Source organism: Chlorocebus sabaeus, chromosome 7, assembly GCF_047675955.1.
Source record: "Chlorocebus sabaeus isolate Y175 chromosome 7, mChlSab1.0.hap1, whole genome shotgun sequence".
NCBI classification, from domain to species: domain Eukaryota; kingdom Metazoa; phylum Chordata; class Mammalia; order Primates; family Cercopithecidae; genus Chlorocebus; species Chlorocebus sabaeus.
In genome coordinates this window covers 25512491-25536381 of record NC_132910.1, presented here as the reverse complement: position 1 = coordinate 25536381, position 23891 = coordinate 25512491, and the positions used below count along the sequence as shown (strand labels likewise).

Genomic DNA, 23891 nt, shown 5'->3' with positions numbered 1-23891 from the left:
CTAGGCTATCATTACCTCTGTAGTTTATGCAAAAAAACATATTGTAGCAAACAGTTGTTAGTAATTAGCACAATGCCAATTTGAAGCAAATAATATTTGCTATTTAAAAAAAAAAAAGCTAGAACAAACAGCACAATGTGCTTCATTTGTTAGTATCATTTTTTTTTTTTTTTTTTTTTTGGTGGGTGAGGGGGAGCTTGAAATTACCTTAATAAGGAATTCACTGTTCTTGGACATTTCTGGGCCATTCTCTACCTTCATTTATTCAATAATCAATAAATGATCCTATAAATCCCTTAAACAGGATTCTCTAGTTGTGTCTTGGCCATGCCCTTGAAAAACTTGCATATACTTTTTCAGTGGCTCTCTAGCCTCACTCCGAGCAGAATGAAATAGTTATTTGCTGAGTAAACTAAAAAACCAGACCCTATGGAACGTTCCTGGTAAGACTGGCAATGAGTAGCACTGTCCATGTGCCAGCTTTCAACTCTGGGTTCTGTGTCTTTTACTCCTATAGTAAGATGTTTTCCTCTGCAACTCTACAGCCATCACTGAAAACATGATTTTTTTTTTTAATTATAGAAAGATTTCACAAGCATTCTAACTATTGTCTCTGGAAAATAATTTTTTTTATTACAGAATAAAGAACTAAAAATCATGACTAAAAAAAATTTATAGAAAGCATATCAGAATCATGCTAGGCAACAAGAATACACAATTCTCTTTTATCATATGGAAAGCAGGTACACAAATAAGAATCATAATACAGTGTGCTAGGTTTCATGTTAGAAGGCAGTAGAATTTACAGTGTTGTCAAGAGCATCATTATTTACTCCATCCTGGGGCATGGGGCAGTTGAAGGTGTCAGAGAAGACAGATTGTTAATGTGAGGACAGATTTGTTTTGCTTCTGCTTCAATTCCCCTTTAAATATAGTTTTGGTATCCTTTCCCATTGATAAAACTACTTTCCAGAAAAATATGAGGAGAGCATATTACTTAGCCTTGACTGTAAAAAATTTCTTCATTATAAGAGCTAAAGTCTACCTTTTTGCTGCTTCTATCATGATTCTAGATCTGTCTTCAACAGAAACACAAAATAAGTCTCAACTTCCTTTCCCATGAGGCAAATCTTCAAACACCTGCCTGATCCTGAATCAGCAGGTAAAGCAAAATGGCAAACCAATCTGAGCTAGAACCTCACATGTAGAGTTTTGTTTTGTCTCTTTCTCGGGATAAGGAGAATCTGAGTCATTTCCAATATATTAGTTCATGTCATGATCTGGTTTAAAGGATAAATCAGTGAGAGAAAATCACAGGAAGGAAAACTCAGTAATCATGCACAGAACAGCAAAGGAAAAAAAAAAGAAGCCTGAGTTCTATTTTAGATAAATGAAGCCAAAAATTCTAGATCTGAATATTTCTTTATCTCTGCAAGCTACTGCTGCATCTTTAAGCAATGAATAAATAAATTATAAAAACAAACTAAAAATAAGCTTTCTACAGAGAAACTCTATAGACATTAAATGCAATTTTGGTAAGGTGGTCAGGGGCAACCTGAGGTGACATTTGGACAAAAACCTGAAGGAAGTAACTTGGGGGAAAAAGTATTCCAGGAAGAAAGGAAATCAGGTGCAAAGATACTGAGACATGAGCACATAAGACATATTCCAGGAACGCAGATATGGCTGGGGCAGTGGGCAGTGATGGGGCATGAGAATGCTAGGAAGTGATTTAGGAGATATAGCCCAGGGACAGACCATATAAGGTCTTGCATATCATGGTAAGGAACCTGGATGTTATTCTGGTGTCATGTTGTGATGGGTGTTACAGGAAGACATGGGTGATCAAGACCTACCATGTGGAAAACAGACTGTGAATGAAAGATGGGACAAGGGTGGATGCAGGGAAACTAGTTCATAAATATTTCAGTGTTCCAAGTGAGAAACAGAAGTTGTCTCAACTAGGATCTTATTAGTCCAGGTGGTGATATCACAGGCATATTTTACATAGATTGCTAATGTTAGACAAAGGATGTGAGAGAAAGAGAGAAGTTAATGATTGACTGATCAATCAGAAAAATTGATGGTACCACTCATTAAGATGGGGAAAACTAAGGGGAGTAAAATTATGAGTGAAGGTTTGCTTATAAGATTGAAATGGGTATTAGCCATGCAACTGGCGTTCTCAAGTGCATAATGGTTATATGGGTCTAAAGCATACAGGAGACAGAAATGATATTTAAAGCCATAGGGCTGCAAAGGCCCACTGAGGGACTGGCTATGAATGAAAAAAGCCCTGGTGTCATTCCAATGTTTCCTTGAGAAATCATTCTCAACACTGACCACACTGGGATTTTTCCATGGAGTCTTCTAAGATATACTTGCTGACACTCAGGTTCTACTTCTGATGATTCTGATTTAATTTTTATCTGTGTTGGGCATAGGCAGTTCTATTTTTAAAGCCTCCTGATGATTCTAGTGGGCAGCTAAGCTTGAGAACTACTGGTTTAAAAGTTGGGAGGCAAAGAATGTCCCAGAAACGGAGAATGAGAAGAAATGTTTAGTAAGGTAAGAGTAAAGCTGCCAATGATAGCTTTAATCTATGCTTAAATGATAAAAGAAATTACCCTATAAAATGTGGCCCTTTTGTTAACTTAACAAGCATTTTATGAATATTATTCAATTTATTTTATAGTTTTCTGTTTATAAAATCCCTCAGGAGAAATACTTTTTTAGTTTTAATGTTAGAAAAGTATTTTATTTTTATTGAACACATGTTTATTTTTAATCTTAAAGACAATTCATTGGATAACTGTCATTTATTTTCCTGCTAACCAGCTCTCAGGATAAAATTAGTGACCCAATCATAGCACATTTAGTTTAAACTCAATTAAGTAAATTCACCAAACATACATTCAGCACCTTTATATAAAATGCAGTGTGCTTGGCAGTAGGAATATATCCCTGCAGACCTAATAATATGCCTATCTTTAGTAGAAGTCTTTGGCTCTAATTTTAGTTCCAGCCCTCCCCTCCCCTTTTTTTTCACTATTCTCATTTGCATTGTGTTTTAAACATTGCTATGTGCTCATGAGGGTGGAATTTTTAGTTTTAAGTTAAGAACAGTAACAAGAAGGTGTCTGGCAAGATGGCTGAACAGGAGCAGGTCCAGTCTGCAGCTCCCAGCGAGATCAATGCAGAAGGTGGGTGATTTCTGCATTTCCAACTGAGGTACCTGGCTCATCTCATTGGGACTGGTTAGACAGTGGGTGCAGCCTACAGAGGGTGAGCTGAAGCAGGGTGCGGTGTCATCTCACCCAGGAAGCACAAGGGGTTGAGGAATTCCCTCCCCTAGCCAAGGGAAGCCATGAGAAACTGTGATGTGAGGGACGGTGCATTCCAGCCCAGGTACTATGCTTTTCTCACAGTCTTTGCAACCTGCAGACCAGGAGATTCCCTCGGGTGCCTACACCACCAGGGCCCTGGGTTTCAAGCATAAAATTGGGTGGCCGTTTGGGCAGTCACCAAGCTAGCTGCAGGATTTTTTTTCTCATATCCCAGTGTCACTTGGAATGCCAGCAAGATAGAACCGTTCACTCTGCGGGGGCTGAAGCCAGGGAGCCAAGTGGTCTAGTTCAACAGATCCCACCCCACAGAGCGCAGCAAGCTAAGATCCACTAGCTTAAAATTCTCACTGCCAGCATAGCAGTCTGAAGTCAATCTGCGATGCTCGAGCTTGTTCAGGATGGCAGGGGGGCATTCTGCCATTACTGAGGCTTGAGTAGGCGGTTTCCCCTCACAGTGTAAACAAAGCCACAAGGAAGTGCAAACGAGGTGGAGCCAACAAAGCTGCTGTTGCCAGACTGTCTCACTGGATTCCTCTCACTGGGCAGGGCATCTCTGAAAGAAAGGCAACAGCCCCTGTCAGGGGCTTATAGATAAAACTCTCATTCCCTGGGACAGAGCACATGGGGGAAGGGGCGACTGTGGGTGCAGCTTCAGCAGACTTAAACATTCCTGCCTGCCAGTTCTTAAGAGAGTAGTGGATCTCCCAGCACAGCATTCGAGCTCTGCTGAGGGACAGACTGCCTCCTCAAGTGGATCCCTGACCCCCGTGCCTCCTGACTAGGAGAAACCTCCCAGCAGGGGTCGACAGGCACCTCATACAGGAGAGCTCTGGCTGGCATCTGGCGGGGGCCCCTCTGGGATGAAGCTTTTAGAGGAAAGAATAGGCAGCAATCTTTGATGTTCTGCAGCCTCCACTGGTGATACCCAGGCAAAGAGGGATTGGAGTGGACTTTCAGCAAACTCCAGTAGACCTGCAGCAGAGGGGCCTATTAGAAGGAAAACTACCAAACAGAAAGGAGTAGCACCAACATCAACAAAAAGGATGTCCACATAAAAACCCTATCCAAAGGTCACCAACATCAAAGACCAAAGGTAAATAAGTCCACAAAGATGAGGAAAAACCAGTGCAAAAAGGCTGAAAATTCCAAAAACAAGAACGCCTCTTCTACTCCAAAGGATCACAACCCCTCACCACCAAGGGAACAAAACTAGATGAAGGATGAGTTTGATGAATTGACAGAAGTAGGCTTCAGAAGGTGGGTAATAACAAACTCCTCTGAGCTAAAGGAGCATGTTCTAACCCAATGCAAGGAAGACAAGAACCTTGAAAAGAGGTTACAGAAATTGCTAACTAGAATAACCAATTTAGGGATGAACATAAATGACCTGATGGAGCTGAAAAACACAGCACGAGAACTTTGTGAACCATACACAAGAATCAATGGCAGATTGATCAAGCAGAAGAAAGGATATCAGAGACTAAAGATCAACTTAATTAAATAAAGCAAGAAGACAAGATTAGAGAAAAAAGAATGAAAAGGAAGGAACAAAACCTCCAAGAAATATGGGACTATGTGAAAAGACCAAACCTATGTTTGACTGCTATACCTAAAAGTGGCAGGGAGAATAGAACCAAGTTGGAAAACACTCTTCAGAATATTATCCAGGAGAACTTCCCCACCCTAGCAAGACAGGCCAACATTCAAATTCAGGAAACACAGAGAACACCACAAAGATACTCCAAGAGAAGAGCAATACCAAGACACATAACCATCACATTCAACAAGGTTAAAATGAAGGAAAAAATGTTAAGGGCAGCCAGAGAGAAATGTTGGGTTACCCACAAAGGCACAAAGGGAAGCCCATCAGACTAACAACAGATCTCTCTGCAGAAACACTATAGGCCAGAAGAGAGTAGGGGCAAATATTCAACATTCTTAAAGAAAAAAAATTTCAATCCAGAATTTCATACCCAGACAAACTAAGCTTCATAAGAGAAGAAGAAATAAAATCCTTTACAGACAAGTAAATGCTGAGAGATTTTGTCACCACCAAGCTTGCCTTACAAGAGCTCCTGAAGAAAGCACTAAATATGGAAAGTAAAAACCAATATCACCCACTGCAAAAACATACCAAATTGTAAAGACCATCAACACTATGAAGAAATAGCATCAACTAATGGGCAAAATAACCAGCTAGCATCATAATGACAGGATCGAATTCATACATAACAATATTAAACTTAAATGTAAAAGGGTTAAATGCCCCAATTAAAAGGCACAGACTGGCAAATTGGATAAAGAGTCAAGACCCACCAGTGTGCTGCAATCAGGAGACCCATCTCATGTGCAAATTCCACACACTAGAAAAAGAGGGACTCCTCCCTAATTCATTTTATGAGGCCGGCATCATCCTGATACCAAAACCTGGCAGAGACACAACAAAAAAAGAAAATTTCAGGCCAACATCCCTGATAAATATCAATGTGAAAGTTCTCAGTAAAATACTGGCAAACCAAATCCAGCAGCACATGAAAAAGCTTATCCAGCACAATCAAGTTGGCTTCATCAATGGGATGCAAGGCTGGTTCAATATATGCAAATCAACAAACAGAATCCATCACATAAACAGAACCAAAGACAAAAACCACATGATTATCTCAATAGATGCAGAAAAGGCCTTCAATAAAATTCAGCACGACTTCATGCTAAAAACTCTCAATAAACTAGATATTGATGGAACACATCTCAAAATAATAAGAGCTATTTATGACAAACCCACAGTCAATATCATACTGATTGGGCAAAAGCTGGAAACATTCCCTTTGAAAAGTGGCACAAGACAAGGATGCCCTCTCTCACCATTCCTACTGAATATAATATTGTAAGTTCTTGCCAGGGAAATCAGGCAAGAGAAAAAAAAAATAAAGGGTATTCAAATAGGAAGAGGGGAAGTCAAATTGTCTCTGTTTGCAGATGACATGATTATATATTTAGAAAACCCTATCACCTCAGCCCCAAATCTCCTTAAGCTCATAAGCAACTTCAGCAAAGTCTCAGGATACAAAATCAATGTGAAAAAATAACAAGTATTCCTATACACCAATAATAGACAAACAGCCAAATAATGAGTGAACTCCCATTGACTATTGCTACAAAGAGAATGAAATACCTAGGAATACAACTTAAAGGGATATGAAGGACCTCTTCAAGGAGAACTACAAACCACTGCTCAAGGAAATAAGAGAGGACACAAACAAATGGAAAAGTATTCCATGCTCATAGATAGGAAGAATCAATATCATGAAAATGGCCATACTGCCCAAAGTAATTTAAAGATTCAATGCTATCCCCATCAAGCTATCACTGACTTTCTTCACAAAATTAGACAAAAAAATATTTCATATGGAACCAACAAAAAGCCCGTACAGCCAAGAAAATCCTAAGCAAAAAGAACAAAGCTAGAGGCATCATACTACATGTCTTCAAACTATACTACAAGGCCACAGTAATCAGCATGGTACTGGTACCAAAACAGAGATATAGACCAATGGAACAGAACAGAGGCCTCAGAAATAACGCCACACATCTACAACCATCTGATCTGTGACAAACCTGACCAAAAAAAAAAAAAAAAAAAAAAAGTAATAGGGAAAGGATTCCCTATTTAATCAATGGTGTTGGGAAAACTGGCTAGCCATATGCAGAAAACTGAAACTGGAATCTTTCCTTACACCTCATACAAAAATTAACTCACGATGGATTAAAGACTTAAACATAAGGCCTAAAACCATAAAAGCCCTAGAAGAAAACCTAGGCAATACCATTCAGGACATAGGCATGGGCAAAGTCTTCGTGACTGAAACACCAAAAGCAATGGCAACAAGAGCCAAAACAGAAAAATGGGATCTAATTAAACTAACGAGCTTCTCCACAGCAAAAGACACTGTCATCAGAGTGAACAGGCAACCTACAGAATGGGAGATTTTGCAATCTATCCATCTGATAAAGGGCTAATATACAGAATCTACAAGAAACTTAAACAACTTTACAAGAAAGAAAAAACAACCCCATCAAAAAGTAGGTGAAGTATATGAACAGACACTTCTCAAAAGAAGACATTTATGTGGCCAAAAAACATATTAAAAAAGTTCACCATCACTGGTCATTAGAGAAATGCAAATCAAAACCATAATGAGATACCAATCTCACACCAGTTAGAATGGAGATCATTAAAAAGTCAGGAAACAACAGATACTGGAGAGGATGTGGAGAAATAGGAACGTTTTTACACTGTTGGTGGGAGTGTAAATTAGTTCAACCATTGTGGAAGACAGTGTGGTGATTCCCCAAGGATCTAGGACCAGAAATACCATTTGACCCAGTAATCCCATTACTGGGCATATACCCAAAGGATTATAAATCATTCTGTTATAAAGACACATGCACACATACATTTATTGCAGCATTACTCATAACAGCAAAGACTTGGAACCAACCAAAATGCCCATCAATGATATACTCAATAAAGAAAATGTGGCACATATACACCATGGAATACTATGCAGCCATAAAAAGGAATGAGTTCATGTTCTTTGCAGGGACATGGATGAAGCTAGAAACCATCATTCTCAGCAAACTAACACAGAAACAGAAAACCAAACACCGCATGTTCCCACTCATAGGTGGGAGTTGAACAATGAGAACACATGTACACATGGAGGGAAACATCACACACCAGGGCCTATTGGGTGGTGAGGGGCAAGGTGAGGGATAACATTAGGAGAAATACCTAATGTAGATGACGGGTTAATGGGTGTAGCAAACCACCACGGCACATGTACACCTATGTAAGAAACCTGTATGTTCTGCACATGTATCCCAGAACTTAAAGAGTGTTTTTATATTGTTTTGTTTTTTGTTTTTTAATGTCAGGCTTTTGGCCTCACTCTCCCTGTGCAAACCAGTAAAAGGTCTAGGATTTGTGAGCTGTCCTTGCTCCCACTTGTTTTGTTTTGATACATGTTTTCTAATAATCCAGTTTGTCTCTTCTCCCCTGCAGGCCATCAAACTCTAAATGGTCATGCAACTGGAGCCTCATACAATGGCCTCTTCTGCTGGGGACACTTAGATAAGCTTCTGAGGCAGACTGGACTGACATTTCCTCAAAACAGCACTCCCTGTCAGCAGCAAGCAGTTAAGATCAGTCTTTGCCCTTATCACTATCCTTATTCTAACGGCAGTTAGATGTACTTTAGAGGGGGAAATGAATCAGCCAAGCAAAAAGGGCTCCTTGGAGAACCTCTTACTGGGTGGCGCTCTGGGAGAATGGGTTGGTGCCATGGAAGTTCATGTCGTTTGCAGATGAGAGGAGTCTGGCCTCTTCTGTTCCTGGGTGGTAACTTGGGATTCAACTGGTGAGATTTGGGCCTGTTAACAGGAATCTTTCTCACTTTGCTGAGTTTTTCCTTTTCACCCAGTAAATTCCATTTTTCTCACCCTTTTATGTGTCCACAAACCTAATTTTTCCTGGTTGTGTGACAAGAACTCGGCTTTTAGCTGAATTAAGAAAAATGTCCTACAATACTATGAAGTCATGGAGAAAGAGAGGAATTGAAAGAAAAAGATTTGGACTCCACTCTCCATTTAAAATAAGCTTTACTGTTCTTTTCAACAGTGTAATAGTCCCAGTTGTCTGATAATAATACATAATTTCCAGGTGCAGTACTGTGCAGATACCAAATGGCTGAATTTAGAAGACACTGAAAATGAAACAGTGCTTCTATTATTCAATTTAGAAAATGAGACTAGAACTATCATTTGGTCTTTTCTACAGTCTTCCACTACCCAAATTCAAATATGTAATGCAGTACAGTCTAATCAACATAGAGACATCACAGAACATAATATCCCCAACATCTTTTCCTTCTAAGCTGGGGGTAGTGGGATGAGAGTGGCGAGACTAAATACTTGCCATCCCCTGCCCCAGTTAGACAATGGTTCCTTCCTCAGAGGCAGCAAACATCCCACTCCACTCCACTGCCAATAAGACTAAGAGTGTCAGTCTCAGTGGTGTGATCACTTTGCATGACTCCTGCATTCCTAGGCGTTCCTATTTGGCTCCTCTCTTTGAAACCTAAAAGAGCTTGGCCCAACCTGCCACCAGGCTGAGCTTAATCACACATACCACTCACATCACGTTGCACTGCCTCAAGCTTCCACTACTGTGTTATTATGTCCTGTAGGTGGGAGATAAAACTTCCAGGCTGGGAAAAAAAAAAATTATTGTCATGTTCCATTTAGATAGGGTGCCTCTTGAAGAAAAACTACCTGAGATAGAGTAAGTTGCTGTAGCAGCACAGCTCGAGTGTGAAAACTGAATGCCAATGCAGAGGCAGTGCCTTCAGAAAACACCCACTGCAAAGATGAATCCTGATGATTCAGACTGTCAACTTCTGGAGAGGCAGGACTAAGTCTTTTTCTGTGGGATGCAGCTGTATCACACAGTGTTTCCCAGAGAATAAGTACTAGATGAGTACTGGCTGAATGAAATCAAGAACAACACCAGACCCACTGGACTCTAAGCAAAACCAGCTGGTTGCTGGCCCTGTCAAAATACTCTTTAAAAATGAGCCAGCATCAATGTTACTCCAATGATGCCAGAACCTTTTAGTCAAAAGAGCAGCATACAATTCCATGTTGTGGCTAATTAAGGAAATCTCACCTAATTAGATGACATGTCCTACTTAGAAATAAAAGTATGCCGAGAGAAACTTACTCTAAGAATATGAGGCTTGGTGCGGTGGCTCACGTCTGTAATCTCAACATTTTGAGAGGTTGAGGCAGGCAGATTGCTTGAGCTCAGGAGTTCGAGACCAGCCTGGGCAACATAAGGAGACCCCATCTCTACAAAAAATACAAACAATTATCTGGGTGCGGTAGTGTGCGCCTGTGGTCCCAACAACTGTGCTCCCAACAGGAGGCTCACTTGTGCCCAGGAAGTTGAGGCTGCAGTGAGTCGTGATCATGCCATTAATTGCAGTCTGGGTGACAGAGTGAGGCCCTATCTCAAAAATAAAAATTCAAAATTAAAATAAAAGTATTAGAAATAAAATCTGATTCTATATCCTCTCATGACAGTTAGTAACCATAATGCCTTGGTCATTATGGCACTTTGTAATCTTGAAGGAAAAAAAAATGTTTTAGAGAAATTGGAGACTTTCTTACTTCCCTATTTTAAATCTAAAAATAAAGACACTATGCTAAAACCAATGCTATTCAGTTTTCATTCTGAAAGAAAGTGAAACTGGTAGATGCCTACATACAAAGAAGTAAAAAAAAAAATAAATGCAACTGGGCAGCTTAACTTTAAAATGTATTTTCAACTTTTTTTTCTTTCTCTTGGGTTTCAAGATACAACCTTGAGGAAAACTGCAGAAGCCTTTCCTTAGCCTTAAAAAAGACTCCACATCTCTCCCTTTCTCATGGTATATCCTCCCTTCATATCTATCTAACCATATGCTAATATCTAATTATGTGCCTTCTCAGAAATTCCAGGAGCTAATCTTGAGACAGATAGACCAAGTCTGGAGACCCAGCCGCAAAATTCCAGAGGTTACTTCAAGGCCGCTAGTTAACAATCCAGTCATTGTTGAAATGACATCAGCCCATGTTCCAGCTGGACTGGGACCCAAGTTAGCCATCAGAACCAGACACACAGACATTTACTCCGCCCAATTCTTGCATGCCTGCTTTATCAAGTTTTCCCTTTCCCTTTTTAAACCTCTGCCTTCCACCACCACCCCACCCCAAATCAGAGCAGTTACTTTGGATAGGAATCTGGAGGCTTCTCTCTTTTTTTTTTTTTTTTTTTAACTAGTTTTGGTTAATAAAGTTACTGTCTTTCTACCAGGTCTTGCTATTGTTAATCGGACTATACAAGCAGAGAGCATCTGGACTTGTGTTTGATTACAAATATATAATGATCTACAGGTGGTCACAATGGTACTCAAACATTCTAATAATTAGTGGAGCTCATTCTCTTTATGTTACCTTAATTAGCCATGAGTTTTGAGAAGCACATAGAATGTTTACTTGGGGATGCCAAATTTTATTTTGTGCCACTGACTATATAAAATTTAAATTACCCATACTTGTATATCATATCCCCTTGCTCCCCCATCACCACCACCAAGACTATAGCACTGGGAGGACAGGAACCATCTCTCACCTACTCTCTATAAGCTACATAGCAGCTAAAGTGCTACATCCTCTGCAAAGCCTTCTGTGACAGTCTGTTCTCACCAGAAGGTAACTCCTTCCTTGCCTCCTTGTTGTATTGAGTGTCAGCACTACCCCCTTAAGATTTTAGCACATTCTCACTCCGCTAAATATTTCAAGCCCTTGGGGAATTAAAAAAAAAAAATACTCAAAAAACAGCTAGGATCCATGTCCTTAATAACAAAACTAAAAGCTAGCCATAGGTAGACACATATTAATCGAGCTAAATTACAGTATGGCCATTTTTCTCCTAGTACAATTACCTTTGGCTTTAAGACAAAAATGAATCATTAGGGTTCTGCATGTCTTCTGGCAAAGAAATAAATACACAGTGTGAGCTGAATGCTCAACATTGTGAGTGTCATTAGAACAAGTTCTATAGATATGCATTTGCCGAGTTAATCCTCCTTCATTATCTTCATTAGCTAACAATGCATATGGAGTCACTGCCCATAATTATTGCCCTAACAGACATGCATGTTTGAAATATTAACTTTCCCACAGACTCCAAACCTTCAGTAAGCAGCTCACAATGATTCATTACATTAATAATATATGTCATCATACTCCTCTTAAATATGCATGAGATTAAAAACCACCCATGTTGCAAATCTTCCAATATCATTTTTAGTATAATTTGTTACCTTTTAGATACTGTAATTCTAACGGCAACCAGGTACCACTATAATAAAGGTAAATTTAATTATCTGGTTTCTAAGTAACCAGTATTATAACTTATTCCACTTTTATTCCATTTTAACATGCATTCAAATGAGAATATTTCATAACACAAAGTATAATACTTTTTAAAGTATATATGATTTTATCCTATAATTCTTTCACCAGAGGTCACTGCCACCATGAATTTGTGTTTATCTTTCTAATGCTTCCTTTACTGCTTTTACTGCATATATATGCATCTATAAATAAATCATAGATTATAAAAAATAAAGTAATATGTTTAATTCACAGGATAACCTAGTTTAAAACTGCATACAAAAGAGGTAAGTTAATTTTGATAGGTATTTTATAGACAAATATATAATTCAAGATTGAAATTTATCAAGAAATTAGCATGCAATATATTGATGCCTATTAAAAACACACTGTAAAGTAATATTTGGATAGTTATGATGTCCTATTTCTAATCAAATACATTATAAACTTTTATAAATTTTGAGTTTATTCAATCTTTTACAGAAAAGATCAGATATGATCCAAAAAATGCAAATACAAAATCCACCAGAAGAGAATAAAATTCAAATAAAGGTAAAAATCACATCATTAATCTCAGATCATGTTACTTCACACACCATAGTTAGAACAGCTACAGATTATTATTGACTTAACTGTAATAATAGAAATGCTGGTAATTGCCACAGTTACGTGCACCAATAGCTTACTTAACTTACTATATGTTAGGTACAGTAATTAGTAATTTACATTAATATTTCATTTACTTTCCACAATAACCAAGTTGAGATATTAATATTATTGACATTTTATAGATGAGGAAAGGGGAGGCCTACAGAGATTAAATGACTTGCTCAAGGTCACAGGGTTTGATAATGGAGGGGGTTTGACTCCATGTCTATCCTCTTAACTACAAAGTCAGAATCCAGCTCCCCAGAATGCCTGTTTCCTTGCATGGCCTTAGATGAGTCCTTTAAATTCTCTAAAGCTCATTTCCTTTAGCTGTAAAATGGGAATAACATTAATATATGCTAGGATTACTGAGAATTAATTAGGATGGTTTAAGAGAAAGTACTGAGCAAATCACAGAGCAATACACTGTTGCTTGTTATGTTACAGATAAAAACAACGTTGCAAATGAAAAAAAAAAAAAAAAAAAAAAAACCCTGCAAATTGGCTCTTGGTCAAAATTTTCCAAGAAGAAATAGCTTACTTAGGTAAACATTAATGATTGTTTTATTTTGTGATATGACTGGAGCAGGAATCTCACCCAAATCTCACTTTCAATTGTAATCCCCAGTGTTGGAGGTGGGGCCTGGTGGGAGTTAACTGGATCATGGGAGCACTTTCTCATGATTTAACACCATCTCCCTTGGTGCTGTTGTTGCAACAGTGAGTTCTCATGATATCTGGTTGTTTAAAAGTGTATGGCACCTCCCCCTTCTCTTCTTCCTGCTCCAGCCATAAGAAATGCTGGCTTCCCCTTGCCTTCTGCCACAATTATACACTTCCTGAGGTCTTCATAAAGGCCAAGGAGATGCCTCCAAGCTTCTGGTACAGCCTGCAGAACTGTGAGCAAATTAAGCATCTTTTCTTTAGAAACTACCCAGTCTTAGGTATGTCTTTACAGTCATGTGAGAACAGACTAATGCACCTTGCTTAGGTAAGACACAGAAATTATTATATAAAGGCAAATAAGAATCAATATCTTTACTATACAGAGAGAGAGAAAGAGATAAGCAACAATAGACTAAGCTGGAAGTGAACAGTGAAACTAGGAATAAAACTTTGGAGATGTGTACCATGAAAACTGTCATACCACTGGATTTGGGCTATCTAAGAGCTCTTCAAAACTAAGGCTTTTTAAAGTTATCTGGAGTCATTATCAAGTCTTAATTTACTGTGATTCAAATATATAAATGTATTGATTTCTGGCAATATTTAGCTCTTTAGGCATAGAAAGGGAAAATAATATTCAAAAGTGTCATCATCATTTTAGATGTTATTATTGGGATTATTTTTCTACAGGGTTTTGTGTTTTAAAAATTATGTTATAAGTATCATGTCAATAAAGATCCTAAAACAAGTATTATTGCAAGTTTGAGATCAGGAAACTCGAATTCAACAAGGTTAATAATAAATCTCTATATCTATATATGCTGTATATGTGCATGCACGTGTGCATGTGTTGTACATGATGAGCACATAGGTGTCGATCATTCTGGTTAAATATTAGAAAGCAAAAAAGTAGCCCATCCTCTTCTTTGGAATTAGAGAAACCAATGAAGTACTGTATCAAAAATTAGGGGGAGAAAGATGAGAAGTAATAAATGGTAAAGAAAGTACAAAACGTCTCTAACACATAGATAGACAAATAAATACTTCTATTAAGAACATGAACTTGGTGTTTTACCTAGATTAGAACAAGATGCAGAATTTAGCAGACAGTGATGAGGTGAACTACCCTTGTACCCTCCTCCCACAGCACTGGCTCAGACAACCATGAACAATGCCCCATCACCTCTTTGCTGGATTTCCTTTTCATTCCATCCCCATTTCTATCTCTGTGGTGTTTCAGTCAGGCTGGTGGGAAAAATTTTAGTTTTAATAGCCACAAACCCTCTTGGAAGGTCTGAGGGTTTGCATAACTTCAGTAATAAATCTGTCTGAAGGCAACCTTGTCCCCTTACCTTTAGTTAAGTAAACTAGAGTAGAAACAAAGGAATGTGGAGAGTTTACCTAACTAGCTTGTTTACTCGTGTGGTCCTAAAACTAACCTTTGATCTAACGTGGGTGCTTAATTGCCTTCTACTTGGGAAGTCCACAGTGTCAATTACACTCTGGTGGTGTTGACTCAAGCCTTTGTCAATTAATCTTTACTGAATAAATGCAAGTCTTGCTGACTGATTGAGATCACAGTCAAAACTGTTTACAGCAATTTACGTGGAGTCTGTAAGCGGCCCAGATGCTCAGCTGGACTGGCAAAGTAGAATATCTGTGTGTCAGTGTACTTTATTCATCCATCATTGGGTCAGGGTCTGTAGGACAGACCCCCACACATTTCTGGGGAGCTATTCTGTATCTAGCTATTAGGCTGCTGAAGAAACCAAGGTCTTGGGATGATGTTCAGATGACCAACACCTGGAATGGCTGCATGTTCTCTAAGGCTAACACATCTTCCTGGGCTTTGTCAGTGACTTGGAGTGTCACTACTACTCATAGGACAATGACTATTTGTTTAACCTATATAATCAGATAACAACTCTAAGCTTCAGCTTTCTTGTCTGTAAAATAAACTAGCTAATTTCTAAAGTGTTAAGACCTTGCCACTATAGGAATTCTACATCCAAGAGATGTCTTATTTTCTATTTCCTGAGGCACGTGAATTTTTTGTATCTAGTAGCTTTGCACCTTTCTTAATGTCTGATCATTAATTATTTAGACAAAGTACATATAGCCAAAAGAAAAGAAATAGAGAAAAAGGCCACATATTTTCAGTAATTCCTATAGTCACTTTCAAGACTCTCACATCACTAAATGAGGAATAAAGGAGACTTTGAACTGCATAAACCCACAAATATAAATAAGTTGCATTATCAAAAGTGTTTTCTTGATGATGTAAGAGCATTGCAAGAGAGTGTAGAATCTGCAAGGTCCTACCTACCTCCTGGCCGTTCATGCTCTCCATCAGTGTGTAAAAGCATGGCAATGGGCATCCCTACATTCTTGGATCTTCCAGCCACAACCACATTTTTTCCAAACGTCTGAATTCCTTAAAATACAGAGTTAGGTTTAAATACAGAATTGATAACAAGAAGTAAATTAAACATTTGTACAGTCAACTGAAACATTCTTTTAAATATTTCTCATTAAATCTGAATTATTATGTGGCTTATCTATAATATGAGCACATTCATTATTTATAAATAATTCATTTTATGCTTCTTTGATTTGGCACTTCTCTGATTATGTCCTCATTAAAAAACACAGACATTCTTAAGTTGATGTTAAGTTACTATTAAACACTGAGATTCACATTAAGAGTTAGAAGAGTAGAGTCTTAACATATGTTAACTGCTAATTATAAAATAAGCAAAGTACAACAATGTCGAACTTAATTGGCAATCAAATTTTGAGCAACACTGGAACAAAACAGGCATTTTTCACAAAGCTCATGCATTTTACTCCATAGGAAAGAAGCATTAAACTTACAGACTTAGGAAGATTTAAAAAATAAAGCCTGTAGAACCTTCTACTTCTTTTCCACTAAGTTTCTTCAGAAGTAAAGCAAAGAAGTTAGAACTAAGGATTTTCCAATACTAACACTGTAAGAGTATGATTCTAGGATCAGTTTTCTCTTGGAAGTTTTTCTTTCTCAGAAAACAGATTAGAAAGGAGAAAATGCTGCCAAAAATAGAAGTAACAATGATGGAGCTAGGAAAATCATTAATATATAAGGCAATTTGGGTTAATTAACATAGAGGTAAACATCTGTATACACTGTAAGAGCATTACCGGATCCAGTACAGTACAAGAGTAAATGTTTAAAATGAAAACCCAAGTCAACAGAAATGATAACTATTTGATCAGCACATATTTTTAAAGGTACAGAAAAATATATTTTAGAAAAGTTTTCATCATAATGCATGAAGTTTATATTTTAAAGGTAGACATATACCACCACTGTGTGGAAAATTCACTTCCTATAAGTTGCAACTGCAGTTATATATAGCCTGGCTAATGTTCTTCATTTTATTTTATTTTGGATTTTTTTTTCTGTTTGCTTGTTTTGTTTTTGAGACAGAGTCTTGCTCTGTCGCCCAGGCTGGAGTGCAGTGGTGTGATCTCGGCTCACTGCAAGCTCCACCTCCTAGGTTCACGCCATTCTCCTTCCTCAGCCTCCCGAGTAGCTGGGACTACAGGTGCCCACCACCATGCCCAGCTAATTTTTTGTATTTTCAGTAGAGATGGGGTTTCACCCTGTTATCCAGGATTGGATTATGTTTTGACTTCTACAATTTTATATCTCTCTATAGACTGATGTTTTATGGCTTACAATTTTCTGCCACTCTACAGGACTGAGGTGGTCCCATCAAGTCTCAGTGCACAAATGCTCAGCTCAGCATCTAGCATCCATGTCCTGCAGACCACAAGTTACCAACCTGTTCTTTTTATTATTTCCCAAACAGCACTGGCAGTGGCAGGTATGAGAGAATGCTGATCAAGGCACAATCTTCCAATATTGATAATATGAAATCCATCTACATCTTTTTCTGGGGCAATTCCATTGCATATTGTTCGCTCATCAACGTGGTCTGAAAAATAAATAAAATTTGTCTAATTTTAAAATCGTTATTTATTTGGTAGTCTGAAAAATGAAATCTGAGAATCTAAAGCCACATCACTTATAATTTAGTTCCAAGAAAGGTGTAAAGTCACTATTATTATTACTATTTGCCACCAAAATAGTAAGCCAAAGTGCTCTTGACTGATAGCTGTAATGAACTGCAGCTGGAGTATATGCTATTCCAGAGTCAAAGTGGCTGGACCAGTGAAAGAAAAAAAATTGTGAATTAAAAAATACCAATGAGATCCGGTAATAGCCAGGTGTCATGTCTTTGTTTCAGTAAGTTTGTATATTTACAGGGTTTGAATCCACATTTCTCTGACACAAGACAGTTCTACTAATAACCTTCTATTAAATACTTTGACCACTGGAGATTAAAAGGGGTTTGTTAGTGTTAAGAACAGTCATAACATCACGAGTTCTTAGCTTCCTCTTAAATGACATAACAAAAAAGTTAATATAAAACATGTGCGCACACACACATCTTTTCTCTAAAGCATTGTCACAGTAAAACAAAAAAATATTACTATGATTTGCTATATGGAAGAAATATAACACAACCTGAGTAATAAACTCATCAAATGAAATATGGTATGCCAGTCATCTCATTTTTTAAAAGTAAGTATAGAAAATAAAACATGCTCCCATTACTCTATGTAGAGTAGTTTAACTTACCACTAACCTAACAATTAAGCCATGTGCCTAATATATTAAAAGTATATTTTCTATGTAAAAGTTTCTTTGGCCATTATATAATGCGATTTACACATAATTCCTTAAAACATTATAAAAGTCCAAGTTCAAACTTTTCAGAAAGCTATGCCTTGGGCTTTATATATTTTGTATTCTAAAAGTGTGCTACTGCTACTTTACTATAAGTCAAGTCAATTAACCATAATTAATTAATTAATTAATTCTAAAGGACAAAAGTCCTTTAAATATATAAAAGTATTCATTTGAATCTTATTCAAATAGAAACTGAGTCTTTGGAAAGTCTCTTCATTCAATAGTTTTTCACTAGTAATAACTGCATTCAGTCTATAATGTTTTAGCAGGGCCTCCATCTATTTTCTCTATAGCTAGAAGATCATCATATAGATTCTAGTTGAAAGGAGCTGGGCACATTCCTCAGCCCCGGGCTCAAGACTCCCTGAGCCTAGTACAAACACATTCCATCCTCCCATCCCACCACATATCGCCATATATCTCTCAAACTCCCTGAGCCCAGTATAAACACCACCTGGAAAGCCTCCGATAAGGAGACAGCCATTCAAGGTTTTACTGAAAGCGCGGGAACCAAAAGAATTTCTTTGTTCCCCTGTAACTTTCGGGCTCTAAAAAGCAAACGCTCGCATTGTTCGAGGCCCTCTCTTGTATGCTGTAGAATGGAGGGACCAGGTTCAAACTTGTAATAAAGATCCTTGCCGCTTGGCTTTGACACTGGACTCTGGTGGTCTTCTTTGGGGAACAAACGGTCTGGGCATAACATCTGGGGACCCGTCCGGGATTCCCCAAGCCCACCAGACCCCTGGTCAACAGATCTGCTAGGATCGATCTACTGATAGGTGAGCTGGCTCGTCACCGTTTGTCTGTCTGTGTCTGTCTGTGTCTGTTTGTGTCTGTCTGTGTCTGTTCTGAATCTGAATCTGTGGCTCGCGAGGTCTGAAACTGGAGCTGGCACAGTCCTGGCGGATGCACTATAGGACAGCCAGCAGAGACCGGTGGGAGACGTCCCCTGGCTCTCGTCTGATCTAGCTGTCTCTGATCTGAGCTGCCCCGGGCGCGTTTGCCCGGGCAGAACGTGCTGGCGATCTGAGCTGCCCCGGGCGCGTTTCCCTGGGCAGGGCGCGCTGGCTATCTGAGCTGCCCTGGGGGCGTTTGCCACCGGGCAGCGCGCGCTTGCGGCCGGTTCCAGGCTTGCGGCCCGGGCCTCCGGCTTCTGGCGCGCGCGTGCTGGCGGCCCCGGTTCCGGGCCTCCGGCTTCTGGCGCGCGCGTGCTCACGGCCCTGGTTCCCGGGCCTCTGATTTCCGGCGCGCGCGTGCTTGCGGCCCCGGTTCCCGGGCTTCCAAAGCGTGCCTGCGACTAGATATCATTAATAAGTCAGATCAGATTTCCTTTACAGGGATTCTTATCCACATTCCTTTACAGGAAGAGACTACAAATCATTACAGGATGGGTAATACCCAGAGCACTCCTCTATCTCTCCTCACAAATAATTTTAAAGAAGTTAGAGCAAGGGGCCGTGATCTTGGTATAGAAATCAGGAAAGGAAAGTTAATTACTCTGTGTTGCTCCGAATGGCCTGCCTTTGATGTGGGGTGGCCACCCGAGGGGACTTTCCGACTTGCTGTCATCACTAGGATAAAGTCCAAGATTTTCCTACCTGGGCATGCGGACCACTTAGATCAAATACCATATATCCTCATATGGCAGGACCTTGTTGAAAACCCGCCTCATTGGCTGTCCCCTTTCCAATTAGCCTCTGAACCCTGTAAGGCGCTGGTTGCCCGACCACTAAGACCCGAGCAACCAACTGCCCCCCCAATCCTGTTCTACCTGACAGCAGGGACCCACTGCTCGCAGAACCCCCTCCGTACCCCGATGCACCCGGACCCACCCCCAGGGCTCAGCCGCGGGAGGGGGCAGGCGGACGGGAGGCGGCCGACGCACCCAGACCCACCCCCCGGGCTCAGCCGTGGGAGGGGGCAGGTGGACGGGAGGCGGCCGACGCACCCGGACCCACCCCCCGGGCTCAGCCACGGGAGGGAGCAGGCGGACGGGAGGCGGCCGACGCACCCGGGCCCGCTGAAAGAGAAAGTAACTTTGAAGGGCCGGCGGGGTGGACGCGAGGGCGCACTTCGCGGACTAGCCCCCCCCAGCCGCCTGACTCCACGGTGGCTTTACCCTTTCGGGAAATAGGACCCCCAGATGACACAGGAATCCCCAGGCTCCAGTACTGGCCATTCTCCACCAGTGATCTGTATAACTGGAAGACTCAAAGTGCTCGGTTTTCAGACAACCCCAAAGATTTACTGGCTTTACTGGATAGTGTCATGTTCACCCACCAGCCCACTTGGGATGATTGTCAGCAGCTCCTCCGAATCTTGTTTACCACGGAAGAGCGAGAAAGGATACAGGTAGAAGCTAGAAAGCTGGTCCCGGGGGACGACGGTCAACCGACTGCCAACCCCGACCTCATAAACGCGACCTTTCCTCTGACCAGGCCGGCGTGGGACTACAACACGGCAGAAGGTAGGGGACGGCTACGCCTTTATCGCCAGACTCTAATGGCAGGTCTCTGGGCAGCTGCTCGCAAGCCCACTAATTTGCCTAAAGTATATTCTATTCTGCAGGGAAAGACAGAGAGCCCAGCTACCTACTTAGAAAGATTAATGGAAGCTTTTAGACAGTACACCCCCATAGATCCAGAGGCTCCAGGAAGTCAGGCAGCTGTTGTAATGTCTTTCGTAAATCAGGCAGCCTCAGATATTAAAAGAAAACTCCAGAAATTAGAAGACTTGGAAGGAAAGCAGATTCAGGACCTCCTTCAGATAGCCCAGTGGGTTTACAATAACAGAGATACTCCAGAAGAAAGGCATTTTAAGGCCACTGAAAAAATGACCAAGGTCCTGGCAGCAGCGGTACAGAAAGAGCATCCACAGCCAGAGTACACCCAACCTAGGCGCCCCCCAGGCATGATAATCTGAGAAAAGACCAATGTGCCTACTGCAAGGAGGCTGGCCACTGGGTAAGAAACTGCCCCAAAAAGAAACAACAAGGACAGGGACCCCCTAGGTCTACACCCGTACTAGTCACTCAAGATGAAGACTAGGGAAGACGGGGTTCGGATCCCCTCCCCGAACCTAGGGTAACTTTGCAAGTGGAGGGGTCCCCAGTCCAGTTCTTGGTTGATACAGGAGCACAGCACTCAGTCTTAGTTAAAACTGATGGGAAATTATCCTCCAAGTCCTCGTGGGTACAAGGGGCCACAGGAGTTAAGAAATACCCATGGACAACACAAAGAACAGTAAACCTCGGAGCCAAGAATGTAACCCATTCTTTCCTGGTCATTCCTGAGAGCCCCTGTCCCCTATTAGGGAGAGACCTGCTAACCAAAATGGGAGCACAGATCCATTTCCTCCCTGAGGGGCCCGTCGTGACCAACTCCCACAATCAGCCCATGTCCGTCCTGACTATAACCCTAGAGGATGAGTACCGGCTCCACCAGGAGCAAGTGGCCCCTGACCAGGACATAGCAACCTGGCTCCAGCAATATCCAGAAGCTTGGGCGGAAACGGGGGGCTTAGGTCTAGCAAAACACCGTCCTGCCTTGTTTGTTGAACTTAAGCCTGGGGCAGACCCCGTGCAGGTACGCCAATACCCGATGCCCCTAGAGGCCAAGAAAGGAATTGCCCCGCATATCTGCCGGCTCCTTGACCAAGGGGTCCTTCGCCCATGACACTCACCCTGGAATACTCCATTGTTGCCGGTACGAAAACCTAATAGTGGAGAATACAGACCTGTACAAGACTTAAGAGAAGTCAATAAGAGGGTTGTGGACATACATCCAACTGTGCCTAACCCGTATACCCTCCTGAGTACCCTAAACCCTAAACATCAATGGTACACTGTTTTCGATTTGAAAGATGCTTTCTTCAGTTTGCCCTTAGCACCTCAGAGCCAGAAGCTCTTCGCCTTCGAGTGGAATGACCCTGATAGGGGCATAAGTGGCCAACTGACATGGACCAGACTGCCGCAAGGATTCAAAAACTCTCCTACCCTGTTCGATGAGGCCCTCCATGAAGACCTGGGTGAGTACCGACCCTGATAGGGGCATAAGTGGCCAACTGACATGGACCAGACTGCCGCAAGGATTCAAAAACTCTCCTACCCTGTTCGATGAGGCCCTCCATGAAGACCTGGGTGAGTACCAACGCAAACACCCTGAAATAACCTTACTACAGTATGTTGATGACCTCCTAATTGCTGCTGAGACCCAAGAAGCTTGCATCCAAGGGACCAAGGGTCTCTTACAAGCTCTGGGAAATCTAGGCTACCGAGCCTCGGCAAAAAAAGCTCAAATCTGTAAGCCAGAGGTAACATATCTAGGGTACCTGCTTAAAGAAGGACAGCACTGGTTAACAGACGCCCGGAAACAAACTGTTCTGCAGATCCCCAGGCCGCAATCCACCCGACAAGTAAGAAAATTCCTGGGGTCGGCGGGGTTTTGCAGACTGGATACTTGGGTTCGCAGAACTGGCTAAACCCTTATATCAGGCAACACGGGGGCAGCAGCCATTTAGGTGGACAGACGAAGCCGAGTCGGCTTTCCAACAGATTAAAACCGCCCTACTCTCCGCGCCTGCACTGGGACTACCTGATGTTACCAAGCCCTTCCACTTATATGTAGATGAGAATAAAGTTGTCGCCAAGGCAGTAATAACTCAGAACTTAGGCCCCTGGTGGAGGCCAGTTGCCTACCTGTCAAAGAAGTTAGACCCAGTGGCTGCCGGGTGGCCCCCTTGTCTCCGAATGATTGCAGCCACGGCTCTGATGGTGCAAGATGCTGATAAACTGGTCATGGGGCAAGAATTGCGGGTCGTTACTCCACATGCCATCGAAGGTGTACTCAAACAGCCACCTAATCGATGGATGAGTAACGCCCGGCTCACCCACTACCAAGGACTGCTACTAAATCCTCTCAGGATAACTTTCCTGCCCCCAACGACCTTAAACCCTGCCTCGTTGCTGCCCAACCTGGACCTGGACGCCCCACTCCACGACTGCACTGAGATACTAGCTCAGGTGCACGGAGTTCGAGAAGACCTGCAGGACCACCCACTTCCTGACGCCGACCTCGTCTGGTTCACTGATGGGAGCAGCTTCATGCATCAAGGCCAGAGGTACGCTGGAGCAGCAGTGACTTCAGAGACTGAGGTAATCTGGGCGGAACCCCTGCCCCCGGGGACATCGGCCCAGAAGGCCGAACTGATAGTGCTCACCCAAGCTCTTACCTTAGGGCGGGGAAAAAGCTGACGGTATATACAGACAGCCAATATGCTTTTGCAACGGCGCATATACATGGGGCTATTTACAGGGAGCGAGGGTTGCTGACGGCTGAAGGAAAAGAGATAAAAAACAAGCAAGAAATCCTAGCCCTCCTAACAGCCCTGTGGAGGCCAGAAAAGTTAGCCATTGTGCATTGCCCAGGGCATCAGAAACC

At 41.3% G+C, this 23891-nt stretch overlaps 1 protein-coding gene across 12 annotated transcripts in view; it reads right to left on the bottom strand.

Annotated features, from left to right (window-relative positions):
- Nucleotides 1-23891, bottom strand: part of MTHFD2L (methylenetetrahydrofolate dehydrogenase (NADP+ dependent) 2 like) — a 190133-nt gene that overhangs the window by 79643 nt on the left and 86599 nt on the right. For 7 of the 12 annotated variants that reach the window (XM_073017408.1, XM_007998883.3, XM_007998886.3 and 4 more), the window contains 2 exons: nt 17483-17635; nt 15985-16092 (listed from right to left, as the gene is read on the bottom strand). In XM_073017408.1, coding sequence (XP_072873509.1) covers nt 15985-16092; nt 17483-17635 — 261 coding nt within the window. Of the gene's footprint in view, nt 1-9524; nt 9614-10125; nt 10254-15984; nt 16093-17482; nt 17636-23891 lie in introns of those variants that run through there. The other 5 variants (XR_012093364.1, XR_005236377.2, XR_012093365.1 and 2 more) reach the window with 2 other exon arrangements.